At 32.1% G+C, this 13,654-nt stretch overlaps 1 protein-coding gene across 8 annotated transcripts in view; it reads left to right on the plus strand.

The window, feature by feature from the left end:
• Positions 1 to 13,654, plus strand: part of AMPdeam (AMP deaminase) — a 50,750-nt gene that overhangs the window by 17,747 nt on the left and 19,349 nt on the right. For 4 of the 8 annotated variants that reach the window (XM_080173688.1, XM_080173690.1, XM_080173693.1 and 1 more), the window contains 4 exons: positions 914 to 971; positions 11,014 to 11,127; positions 11,682 to 11,729; positions 13,323 to 13,437. In XM_080173688.1, coding sequence (XP_080029814.1) covers positions 914 to 971; positions 11,014 to 11,127; positions 11,682 to 11,729; positions 13,323 to 13,437 — 335 coding nt within the window. The remainder of the gene's footprint in view (positions 1 to 913; positions 972 to 11,013; positions 11,128 to 11,681; positions 11,730 to 13,322; positions 13,438 to 13,654) is intronic. The other 4 variants (XM_080173691.1, XM_080173694.1, XM_080173695.1 and 1 more) reach the window with 1 other exon arrangement.

The following is a 13,654-nucleotide window of genomic DNA, read 5'->3' on the forward strand; positions in this document are numbered from 1 at the left end:
AATCGCTTTTAAGCTAAAATTAAAAATTATGTTTTGTATCTTAGTCAATTTTCTACAAATATTTAAATTTTTAAAATTTTTAAAATATTTTTGCCATGGCTCCTCTAGGCCAAAAAACTGAAATTAATAAAAAAAATTTTAATTTTATTATTTGCGGAAATAATTAATTATTGAATTTTTTAATATGATGGTTGAAAAAATTTAAAAGATCTTTAGTTCCTTAAAATGTCCTTTTAAGACGCTTATAACTTTTTTTGTTATTAAAGCTAGAGGCTTAGAATTCAAGGTTTTAGCGTTACTTGTGGCAGTTTTTCAGTAAGTAAAGCTAGGGCTTCCTTTTAGGAAAGTCTTTAAACTATTATAATGTAAGATTTTGTTTGAATACCCTTAACAAACATTCTGAATCAATTTTGAACTCGCAAAACGGTTTCCATGAAGCTTAAAAACATTTATGTATAATATTGATAGAGTAGTTACAAGACTAAAATTGACGTTAAAGTTTCTTAAGTATGTAAAATTTATAGAACATGTTTAAAACGCGATTTTGTGACATTTTTATAAAATTGTTCTTCAAAATTTAGGGCAAAAAATTAGTCTTAATTGTTTTAAAAAGACTTACAACTTTAAATAAAGCAGTTACTTTTTAAAACTGTTTATTAATTTTCTTGTGTTAGTTTGAAGATTTTTCTGTCTGATTGACTGTAAATAATGTATGTCAGGTTAAAATGGATATAAGGAGAAATAAAATTTTGTTACCTTAAGTAAAGTACGTTTTGCGTCTCCGCTCTTAGTAAAATTTTTTTAGCTAAAACAAATAAAAATTATTTTAGTTGTTTTGTGAGATCAATACGTCTTTATAGATTAGTTACTTATTTTTTTAATTAAAAAATTTAACAAATTTATTTCTATTTAGGTTCTGAATCACCCATGAATACAAGAAGAGTAGATATAAAGGAAGGGGAAAAGTACAGGTAGGCACATATTTAATAAAATTAGGTTAGTTAGGTTACACAACTAAATAGACATATTATATCTAGATGGTCTATCTGACACTAAAATTTGTCAAATTTAAAAAGTAAAAATCTAGCAGACAGATACATTTTTTTATGACTTAGCTGACTTACAATACATGTTTTTTCAAATGATTTACATTACACAATTTTTTACATGATGCAATTTAACCTAGCAAAGGTTTATTCTAAGTAATGTGACTATTTAAAGTTCAGTCATTCGTAATCATTGCCATTTTTTTCTTTTTCAAACTAAAGCTTGCACAATGGTTCTTCAATCTTCATTGGATTTAGCACAACTTTATGCATGAGAAGAGATGATATTTTTCCATCTTGCAGTTCACATAGAAGTTCCCCCCTCCAGATTGTGTTTGGTTTACCTAGTTTTGTCTTTTCTAAGGGATTCCACTCCATGGCTAATTTGGTTACATCATCTTGCTTTTCTTTAGAGTGTTCCCCAACTATTAATTGTCAGTTTCATGTCTGACATATCATTGTACTCCAAAAGCTCAGAATTTGTGATCTTATTTGGCCAAACCATCTTGTGGATTCTCCTGAGACATTTATTAACATATGAGATCACTTTTGTGTTTAGGAACCATGTTTCGCACCTTCACATCAAAATAGAGAGAATATTTGACTTGAAAAGTCTTAAATTGGTCTTAATTGAGATATTAATGGAATTTTAAAATTTGTTTAAGCTAAGAAAAGCTGTCCTAGATTTGTTAATTTTAGCTTTAACATTAGTCACAGTGCCTACAGCTTTATTAATTTTACTTCAAGATACCCAGAGCAATTTACATCCTTTAAACTTTTGTCACTAATATGTTTTTGCAAATTTGCATTTAATCTGAGTATTTTAGTTTTTGAAACGTTTATTTCAAGTCCAACTCAACTTTCTTTGAAGTTTCAGTTATCATGTTAATCCTTCTTTGCATTCGACTTCTATTGCTTGCTAACAAAGAAATGTGATAAGCAAAGTCCAAATCTCCCAAATATTCAGAATTACTAAACACATTTCAGTAATGCCATCCTTGCTTTCACAGTTTTTTATGTTCCAGTCACTTGCAAGGTATAAAAGGAAGTGAGATAAAAAAAATATCTGACACATGTTTTAATCTCGTAAAAGGTTTATAGGTTACCTTTTCACATTGCTTTTCCACTTTCCTAAAATGTATGGCTTTTCATTATACACAGTTAAAAAAAATCTAGGTTTGTTAAATTACTCATTTAAGCGGTTTGCACAGCCTTAAAGTCACATGTCTTGGTTTATTGGAAAAGGGAAAAAATTAAATTTTATTTTAGGCGCTTTTTGAGAAAATCGGCAAAATATTTTTCTTCATTTTCGCCTAAAATCCTTTAAAAATAAGGTAAAAAGTGTTAGGATAGGCTTTTTAAAACTGTTATTGTGTGGTATCCGCCTAGGGTAAATGGCAGACACCAGAGTTCGAATAAAGACTACGGCAGTGTGAACAGACGTGGACACCTTACTATAGAGAAGCTACGCTTCTCTAGCATTCACTAGACAAGAATCAACATCTATTTCAGTTGTCACTTTATTGAAGGGTTAAAGGATACTAAAGCTATATACAACAAACAATAACTACATGGATAGGAATAAATGATCATAACATAAAAGCATTATAATACATATACAATAGTCAGTTTGGGCAATCATGATTCCCCATCCCTGGAAAGGGTGGGGGGAATTAAGAATACAGTTAACCATAATATAAATACATATGGATTAGGAATAAAGATGGTTAAAGATAAATCATACAGTAAAACATAGATAATTGCAATGGTTAGGTAGATGGCTATCCCTGTCTGGGGCAGGCAGGATAGCCCATGGAGCAGCACAATAGGTAGATAAGCATAGAGGGGTTGAGTGGTAGGTCTGGTTACTAAAGAGGGAAGGTTTGATGATTACTTGTGACAACAACAGTCTGTGTGGGGGTGATTCTATCAGGTGAGGGCAGGTTTAGATCCTTTATCCTCAGGGTTGAGGTGGTGCTGATAACTTGGTGGTTGAAGGGGAAGGTTCCGGTGCTTAAGATGGGAGGGGGAGGGGTAACACCCCTCCCTCCATTTGCAGGACAACTGAGAGATAAAATCAGTACCGTTATCTGACATCTTTTCAGGTGGCTTCATAATTGTAGAATAACAGGATTTAACTAGGTGCGTAGCATCACTATAATGTCTTGGTTTCTGCATGGTCCAGAGCCGCCGCATACCACAATTGCACAGCCCATAGTCACCCTTAAAAATTGTAGACTTACCAATGGAAAGCTTATTTCCTCTAGTTTTCAAAATGACCAACATTTTTAATGTGCATTGTATGGTTTTGTATCTATGTTGCTAAATGTAAAAAGTATCATCAATTACATTAACATTTACATGTGCATGGTTTGATTGTGCATCCCTCCCCCCCCCATTCCTCTAGCTAAAAACCTTTGGTTTCAAGATAAAAAACTTTAAGTTTTGATTACATTTTATGTATATTAATATTAGTGGTTGAAATGTTTGGACACTCAACTTAATCTAACGAATAAAAAAACTGTATTTTGTAAAATTTTGGGGACTAGTGTAATAAACCTCCTAAATCACCCTCCCCCCCCCCTCCTCTCCAAAACCCAGAGAGGAGACATTGTACATTAAATTACCGTGGTACCCAATGTTTTATAACCAATTTATCTTATTCATAGACTTAAAAACTTTGGGTCTTTTATTTGAATTTTGATTGATTGGTTCATTGCTATTATTGTCAAGCGCCAGACATAGCAGCAGTGGATATTATGGGAAAAATTTGTTTAGGTATTTTTGCAAAGGTTAGGTTAGTTAAGAATATACAAATTAGCCCCCCGCAAGGGTTGGTATTATAGGGGGAGGGGATTTTTTCTAGGGGCAATTTCTTTTGGGGGGTGGTGGTAATAAACCTTTCCAGGACCTATGAGAAGCTACCCGCTAAAGAAGAACCTGATCTGTTCAACAGTTAGCGAGAAGAGTGCTCATCTTCTAGGGCCTGTTCAGAAAATTGACCAGTAAGGTCAATGAACTGCACCTATTTTATTTTTAAATAAAGACTAGGATGAAAACATCTGTAAAAGCGAAACATGAAAATAATGAATAGCAGATATTTTTGTTTTGGTTTCTTTAAGATCAGAGCCAAGTTCTTATTATACGCAGCCACCGTATCCTACCAAGTAGAAATACCTCATTAACTGCCTAGCCTCTTTGGGGGGCTTATATGTATATTATATTCCTAACCTAACCTATTTAGAAGTATCTTTTAGGTTATCCAAATGCCTAACCCCTGCGGGGGGCTTATTTTATTATCCCTTTCTTAACCTAACACAGCCCATTTAAACCATCTTAAAGGTTTTTTGAATAACCAACTGGGAGGCTTATTTGTATATTCTTAACCTAACCGTTGCAAAAATACCTAAACAAATTTTCCCCAATCATAATATCCACTGCTGCTATGTCTGGCGCTTGACAATAATAGCAATAGTATAGGGGGAATGCGTTGGTCCGTAAACAGGCGCAACTCATTTTCATGCACAGTTAGGACTTTTCAGTGATCTTAAGGGATAAGACAATGAAATTTAGATTATTGTAAATCCAAAAAATTAACCCCTCCGTAAATTAAAGTTAAAATAGAAAATTTTTAACACTGATAGTTTGGAACTAACCAATCAAAATTCAATTATAAGACCCAAAGTTTTAGCCTATGAGTAAGATAAAGTGGTAATAAAACATAGGGTACCAGTGTAATTTAATGTACAATATCCCCTCTCTGGGTTTTAGAGGGGAGGGGGGGGGGGGGCATTGGGTTGTTTATTACACTAGTCCCCAAATTTTTATAAAATAAGGTTTTCTTATTCGTTAGATTAAGTTGAGTGTCCACCACTAATATTAATATACATAAGAGGTAATCATCATTGGAGATGTACATCAATTTTTCGGGCATTGTCTTATCCCTCAGATCCCTGGAGTCTTGGCCTTTCAAACAATTTAGACCTTTCAGGGAGGGATGGAGGTTAGTAAACAATATTCACTCTGGTACCAAAGATTTTTTATTCTGGTACCCAAAGTTTTTCATCTTGGAACCCAAGGTTTTAAGCTAGAGGAATGGGGGGGGGGGGAAGGGTGTACAATCAAACCATGCACATGTACATTTTAATGTATTTGATTATACTTTTTACATTTAGTAACATAGATACAAAACCATACAATGAACGTTAAAAATGTTTGTCATTTTGAAAACTAGACGAGATAAGCTTTTTATTGGTATGTCTAACAATTTTTTAGAATGACTGAGCAATAACAGTTTTAAAAAGCCTACCCTAACATTTTTAATCTTATTTTTAGAGGATTTTAGGCGAAAAAAAAAACATTTTGCAGATTTTCTCAAAAAGCCCAAAATAAAAATTGATTTTTACCATTTCCAATATACCAATACATGTGACTTTAAGGCTGTGCAAACCGCTTAAATAAGTATTTTCAAAAACTTGGAATTTTTTTAACCTATTAGTGTATATTTATGATGCTATCTGGAATGCCATAGTGTCCTCCAGAGAGATTTCTTGTCTCAAGAATCAAAGGGAAAAGTAGGTTGCAGGAAAAATCCATAAAGGTGTGTGTTTTAAGGCCTAAAAACAGTAGTAGAAAGATTATATTTACTAAATATGTGTATTCCTTATTGAAAAGAATTATAGACAAAAAAAAGATTCTTTTAAGTTAAAAAAAAGGAAAAAAATCACCGAATGCTTTGCCAATGTCAAACTGACAATAATAACAAAATTGACAGTTATAAAAAAAATTATTGGAAAGAGTTTAAAAAATTACAAATAATGCCAATATATGCATAGACGTCCAAGCTTTTTATTTTGGGGGGGAGGGTAAAAAATTTTTAAGGGGGGGGGGTAAAATTGCGCGCAAAGCGCGCCGCAAATTATTTTTACCACGGGGGTAAAATTTGCTTGGGGGGGTTAATTACCCCCCCTGAAATTTACCCCCGGGGTAAAATTCTTGGGGGGGGGGGGTAATTTAAATTTTATTAAATATTTAGTATTAAAAAAAATTGAACCTCGTAAAAGTGTCAAACTATGACGTCAGAAAAAAATAACAATTAACCAATGAGAAGCCAGTATTCACTGTAATGGACCAATGGTAAAATATATAGCGGTCTCTCATTGGTTAATTATTAATTTTTTCTGACGTCATAGTCAACTTTTACTGGGTTCAAAAAAATTTTTTGTTAGAGATTTTTTATTTTGGGAGGGGGGGGGTATTTACCCCCCCAAAATTGTTTAGCGGGGGTAAATACCCCCTCCTAAATGTTTTGGGGTGCCTATGGCACCCCCAAGGAAGGGGTAAATTTTAAATGGGGGGGGGGGGGGGGTGGGGTAAAATATGTTATAAAGCCGGCTGAATGTCGGAAAATGTTCTTTGATCTAATTTACCGCAACAAACACCATTATACATGTATATAAAGATCACACAAACAAAAAATAGGGTTACAACTTTATTACAAGGGGGAGCTAGACCATTTTAAAAACCGGTCATTTTTCGTAACGTATACTACTACTGTTTTTAAGCCTTAGTTTTTACATTAAAGGGAGTGTGCACATAAAATTTTCTCATCTGATTATCAAACCTTAACATCATCACATTCATAATATATCAAAGAAAAGGCAAAAAGGTCCCTTATTTCCTTAAAAACGGCTTTTTCCGTCGATTTTTACAAAATTGAAAGCAATTTTTCGGAGTATATAAATGAACAGATAATTGTCTTTTTTCCCTTCTAGAGCTAAAACTAAACTTGTTGACATAGTTACGGTTTTTCCTAACAGTTAAGCCTATTTTTAACAAATACCTTGCTTTAAACCAATGTATAGTTACTTAGAAATTGATATAATAAGCCATATTTTTTATTTAACAAACAAAGCTTAAAACAGGTTTTTTTATCAGTATCCAAGTAACTTCAGTTAACTCATCTCTCACCCACCTTTAATAACAAATTTGTAAATGATTTAGGTGCAATTTTTATTTATAACTAGTCTCACAAAAGTGTAATCTAAATCTCCTAAGTGGGTTATTTATTCTTTGACACAATAAAAAAGGATATTATCATTTTAAATAACCTCTGAGATTCCACCCTTTGATGACAGTGAGGTATTTTTCTCTCAATAATATATTTTAAAATAAATTTTTCTTAATGAATTTCAGCGTAAAACATTTATTAGTAATTTTATGTCATAAAATAAATCATTAACAGTAATTTTAACTATATATGACAAGTTAAATATCCCTAGACAAATTCAGATTTTCCATGTTTTTTCTTTTTTTCTCACAAATTGCCATAAAATCAAGACATATATCCTCGATAAAATTATTTTTAACAGTGCATTTTAAAAATTTTACAGAAAAAAATCTCTATAGAAAATTTATTTCTTGATTTTGTCCGCCCTGGTTACTCAATATGCAATTATTATTCTAAGTGCATTATTTTTGTGTCCAAAGATAGCCTTAGTTTTAGCATTAATTTTGCCAAAAATGATAAAAAGGGATCAATTTTTTTTTGATAAAACAATAAAAATACACATAATAAAAGATAAACTGCAAAAAAAAGAACCTCGTAAAAGTGTCTTACTATGACGTCAGAAAAAATTAACAATTAACCAATGAGAGATCGCTATATATTTTACCATTGGTCAATTACAGTGAATACTGGCTTCTCATTGATTAATTGTTAATTTTTTCTGACGTCATAGTCAGACACTTTTATGATAGCTTTTCACGTGATACAACATTATTATAAACATGTATTAATCAAAGGTCATAATAACACATAGCGAGTCAACTCTACAATTGTATTTATACGACACTAATTTTTCTTGGCTAGTACCATTACATTATTTTTATACCTTGCCAAACATCTTCAATTTAACCTTTATCTTGAATAGTAAGAGTAAGTAACAAAGGATTTAACTTTTTATACTTCAGTACAATTTGTTAGACAATTTGAAATAATAATATTTCAAACTGGATTAAAAACACACTGTATTGAATACAAGCACAAAACTAATTCAAAATGTGAATAAAAGTGTAGTATATTTTTTATGTTTTGACTAATTTTGCTTTAGAAATTTAGACATAAAATATTTGGAAACAAGGATGACAACATCCATAAGTAGCGAAGCACAAAACTTCGTGGATGGGACTGACAGTCGTTGTTGTTTTCTTCAAACGACGGAAAATTTAATTTTGATATCTTTAACTGAAAAAAAATTGAAAATCGGACTAAAAACACCAAAGATATGGGGAAAATGTAAAAATATAAAATAGCCAAAAACCTGCAAAAAAGGCAGTCTGACCTTCATAGTTGTTTTCTTCAAACGACGGGAAATTTAATTTTGATATCTCTAACTGAAAATTTTTTTGAAAATCGGACCATAAACACCAAAGATATAGAGGAAATGTAAACAATATAAAAATAGCCAAAAACATGCAAAAAGGCAGTCTGACCGTCATTGTTGTTTTCTTCAAACGACGGAAAATTTAATTTTGATATCAAATGTAGAAAATAAAAAATTAGCCTAAAACCTGCTTAACAGCCGTCCGACCGCCATTGATGTTTTATAGTTAATTTTGCTTCTTAATGATGGGAATGTTGTCAAAAAATTTCAGCATTCTATCTTTTATAGGAGCTGAGTAAATCCTATTTCCACATAGCGTTACGGACGGACTGACGGACAGACAAAGTAAATTATAGAGTAGCTTCGCTACTCAAAAAAACTCAACCAATTATACGTATTAGAATGTCACTCATGAACTAATTCACTTATACTTTATTTATTTTCCACTTTGAATTTTAATGAGCCAGGGGAGGAAGGGAAGAGGTAAGATGTTTACTTCCCTATACAAATTTTGGGGTGAAGTAGAACCCGCTCAAAATGTAAAAAAATAAATCAGAAATTACCCCCCCCCCCCCCCCTAAAAACTTTTTGTGGGATGGGGGAGGTGAAAAAAAGTAATAACCATCATAATGTGATTTTACTAATACCTAATTTTCTTTGCACTCATAATATTGTTACTTCATCTTTTTTCATATTTTTCTAAACTAACTAGGGCGCCTTTCTAAAATTCGTATTTTTGACAATCTTAAAAAGGACTTTTATAATGTTTGCGACATTTCCCATCCCTTATCCCTAGGCGTAATGTCCTGTTTAAAAATCTAAGCTGAACTTGAGAAGCTAGAAGACAATGGTCTAAATCAATATATTGGAGAAAACCTGAAACCGTCATACAGATTTGGTCACAAGTGTGTTTTTAGTACAGAAACTTACAAGCCTATCACCATTGTCATTTTCATTCAAATTACTTAAGCCCAGGCCATAACAGCCCATGATTTCTTCTTAATTCTCATTGTTACTCCACGCTTGAGCATTAAATTCTATTAGGAACATATTAAAACATATTTCTTTGTGACTATTCCTTAACACAGAGTCAAGATGGTCTCAAATTTTTTTTATCTCTGTATAATTATATGCTTGTTCTGTGGAAGCATATGCTGCTTTTATTCTTTGTTTGATATTTTTTATGAGGATTATATATTTCTAGGACGAAGGGTTTCCAACTGATCATGGCCTGCTCAGCTTGCTTAATTAAACGTATAAGGTTATGTTCTAGATCCTCATTTATATTGCCTGAGTATAGTATTTTGAAGCAAAAGTGATGTTTACACTATTTACTTTTTAACTTAGCCAGGATATCAACCTTTGTTTTCAGCATTTCTCAGCAAAAGTTTCCTGTCTGGCCTGACCAAACATTGATCGAACATTCCAGGTGCAAATTTTGTTGGTAAGCAGGAATACAGAATCAATCGCCTAACTGGTCAATGAGTCCCATTCATCCATCATATTGTTGTTTCCAAGCCCAAAGTTAAATTGGTCATTTTTTTGTATTGTATGTAAGCAGAGTTTTTTAGGGAAGGTTGTTAGCGCCACCCAAACTGCCTGAACTGATGGACGTGAACAGAACTTAGTCAGGCATACACGGTGCAGGATGGACAGCAGGCACGTCTCTGGTCTCCCATTCTAAGCTAACTTATGATGCTAATGAAGTGAAAAATAACTGCTCTTTTTCAATATAACCTTTACACTTTCTAAACAATAGTAAGACCAAGTTGTTCTTCCACTATATTCCTATTGGCTGATTTAGAGAGTGAGTCTCTAGATTATCTCTATTTACTACTATTATTAATTAGCCTTATTAAACAGAATTGTGCTCCAAAAAGCTTTACTTTTATACGCTTAATGAGGAAATGAATTCTAATAATCGGTTATTATACATATATACTTTGCTATGTCTGTTTGCAGAATAAATTTATTGTTAAAATTTTTGCTGGAAAGAAATTGGCATAATGTCTGGTTTACTTTGTCTACTCTTTAAAATGTACACTTTAGTAATGTTGCTTAATTTTCTTTGTTTTAAATTGGTCAAAGAGAAATATCGCACTTTAAAATAAACTTGAGTGAGTATAAATTATAATCTTATCTTTGACCTACTTTGCAGCTGTATTTACACTTTATTATCTTGCCTACCATAAAAAGTAAATTTTTACGAAAGCACAAATTCAGGCCTAAAAAATAGGAGTAAGTTATAAACATATACCAAATAATATGAAAACTTTTTTCAGTATGGCTTAAAACCAGTTAATTATCCGCTGGATTTAAACTGGTTTTCAGTCATACGACAAAAAATCATGTTTAACATCGTATTACAGACAACTTTCGACGAATATTAAAGTATTCATTGAATTATTTTTAAATTTTAAAGATAAAGATAAACTTAAGATACACAACATCAATAAGTACCGAATTACAAAAATATTGAATATATATTGACAGACGGATTTTGTAAGGAATCCTAAGCTTTCAAGAACACACTTTTCTTATTAAAATAATGAAATATTAATATTAGCATTACTATCTTTTAGGCAGCTATCTAAGACTTTAATTGGGTCTGATGGGGCCCATCTTAGCAATGAAGTATCAGCACCTTATGAATTTCCTCAGTTACCTATTGAACAAATTGAAACTAAACTGTTAAGGTAAGTAAACTTTAAATTTTTGAAAGATATACATATGAATTTTATTTTAAGCACACTAATATATTCTTATATTATTATTAATCCATATTTTCTTTGTTTGGTAATTACATAGCCTACGATTATCGTTGCTTTAGGAAAAACATGTTTACCACAAGATACCCTGGTTTATTTAGATTAATTATTTTTTTTATGTATACATTTAACATAGATTATAATAAGTGAAATAATACAAATGCTATGATAATAAAAACCAGGAATTTATTGTAATTATGGCCAATCTGTCCATTGCATTAATAGATTTTTAAGCTGCTTCTATCGATTTCAAACTTTTTATGAGTACTGTTGGAACTAGACAAATTTGATAAAATCGTTATCATCTTGACGTATAAGATTAACACGTTTTTATGCTTTAAACGTTTTTTTTAAATGAAGATTTCTAGAATTTTTATGAACTATTTGATAAGCTCAAAAGCATCTCTAATCAGGTCGAAATACGGACAACAAGCTATGTAATAATGTAAACTCCCTTAAAAATAAAGTAATTTATATTTCAGTGTACAGAAAGAAAGCAAAGATGTTAACATACCACTCCGAGAGCCGAGGTAACATTGAAGTTAAAAATAACTCTAATAAAGATTGATTTTTTTAAATTTACAAATCATCTATTTAAGCGTAGTCAATAAAAAACACTGCGGGCATATGCCATTTATCCGTTTTAATGTCCGTCCTAGTAAGGCAACAAAATAATTTCAACTTTGACTATAGTAGGGCTAGACAATTGGTTCTTAAAGTTTTAGAATTGTCTATAAAGCTTAATCAATCTAGTCGGAATAGTAAATTCTAGAACAACAAGGTACGAATATTGTAAGCAAAGCATCTTTATAGTAAAGTTCTAAAAATGCTAGTTTAATCTTAAACAAAATCCCAATGACGTCCAAGGGGGGAGGATAATCACCCCTTTATCCCCCCCTCCAACTATTTTTTATTTTACCCCACTCATGTAAAATTTACCCCCAACCATAAGGAAGGGGTTATTACCCCCCCCCCTAGCAAATTTTACCCCCAGGGTAAAAATTTTGGAGGGAGAAAAAAAATTTGCGTCGCGCCTTCCCCCCCCCCCCTAGAATAAAAAATCCATATCAAAAAAAATTTTAGCTTGCATTGTTACTACTATATATTTAATAGTATTTCATTATTAGGTAGGTAACTTTTTACATTATTAAATTACCCCCTTCCCCCCCCCAAAAAAAAATTTTTTTACCCCGGGTGTAAATTTTTTTGAGGGAGGGGAATTTACCCCTGTTAACAGATTTCAGGGGTAGTAATTAACTTCCTCCCCCCCCCCCCAGAATAAAAAATCCATATCAAAAAAAAATTTTGGCGTGCATTTTTACTACTATATATTTAACTAGCGGCTTCGCCCCTAGCCTCTAGGGGCTTTGCCCAAGAGGTGATAAAAAAAAATTATTGCGAGAGACCATAAAGGTACATGGAAATCTCCTTCAAAAAAAAAAAAAAAAAAAAAAAAAAAAAAAATGGGGGGGGGATTTTTTGGTTTTTGGGGGGGTTGGGGGTATCCCACCCCCCGAGAAAATAGCTTAAAACCACCACAGGACCAATAGGTAGATACCCTGAAGAGTAGAATCCGATCGGTTCAGTGGTTACCGAGATCTTAAGGGACAGACAGACAGACGGACGGACAGACGGTCAGACGGACAGACGGACAGACAGACATCGTTCTACTTTGTATTATAGATTGTATTTCATTATTAGGTAGGTAACTTTTTACATTATTAAATTTCCCCCCCCCCAAAAAAAATTTTATTCCGTGGGTAAATTTTTTTTTGGGGTGGAAGAAATTTTACTTCTGACAATAGATTTCAGGGGGGGTAATTAACCTCCCCCCACCCGAGCAAATTATTTCCCGTAGTAAATTTTTTTTTGGGGGGGAAGGGAAATTTTCGGTGCGCTTCGCGCGCCATTTTACCCTCCTGACACACAAATTACCCTTAATAAAATTCTACCCTTCCAAATAAAAAAGCTTGGACGCCCCTGCAGCATCCTGTATTTAGGCAAATATATATTCATGCTTGTTTGTAGAAGAGTCTTTTACTGAATTTTGTAATTTTTGTAATTTTAGTAATATTTTTGCATTCAAAAAGGCATCAGTTTTCATTAGAACTAATTTTGTTTAGTCTTGGAGTTCATGACATAGAGGATGATCATGAATATGTGCCAGTATTTCAAAGAGTAAATATTTCTGGAGAAAATAACACTGGAGTAAGTTATTCTAACTTATTCTCCTTCATGGTAAATATGAACTAATATAAGAAATCTTTATTTTTTTAATTAAATTCTAAATAAGATAATTGTAAGCACAGATAAAAATTAGATAAAAAAAACTTTAGAACTTAAAGTAAAAGATTAACAATTAATTTTAATTTTAAATTTAAGTCCTGGAATTGTTTAAGGTTTTTTTCTGCATTTAAAAAAATATGTTTTTAATGGTTCAAGCTCACTGTTGTAA

Source organism: Acartia tonsa, chromosome 10 (assembly GCF_053477335.1).
Source record: "Acartia tonsa isolate MP-2025a chromosome 10, ASM5347733v1, whole genome shotgun sequence".
Lineage (NCBI taxonomy): Eukaryota > Metazoa > Arthropoda > Copepoda > Calanoida > Acartiidae > Acartia > Acartia tonsa.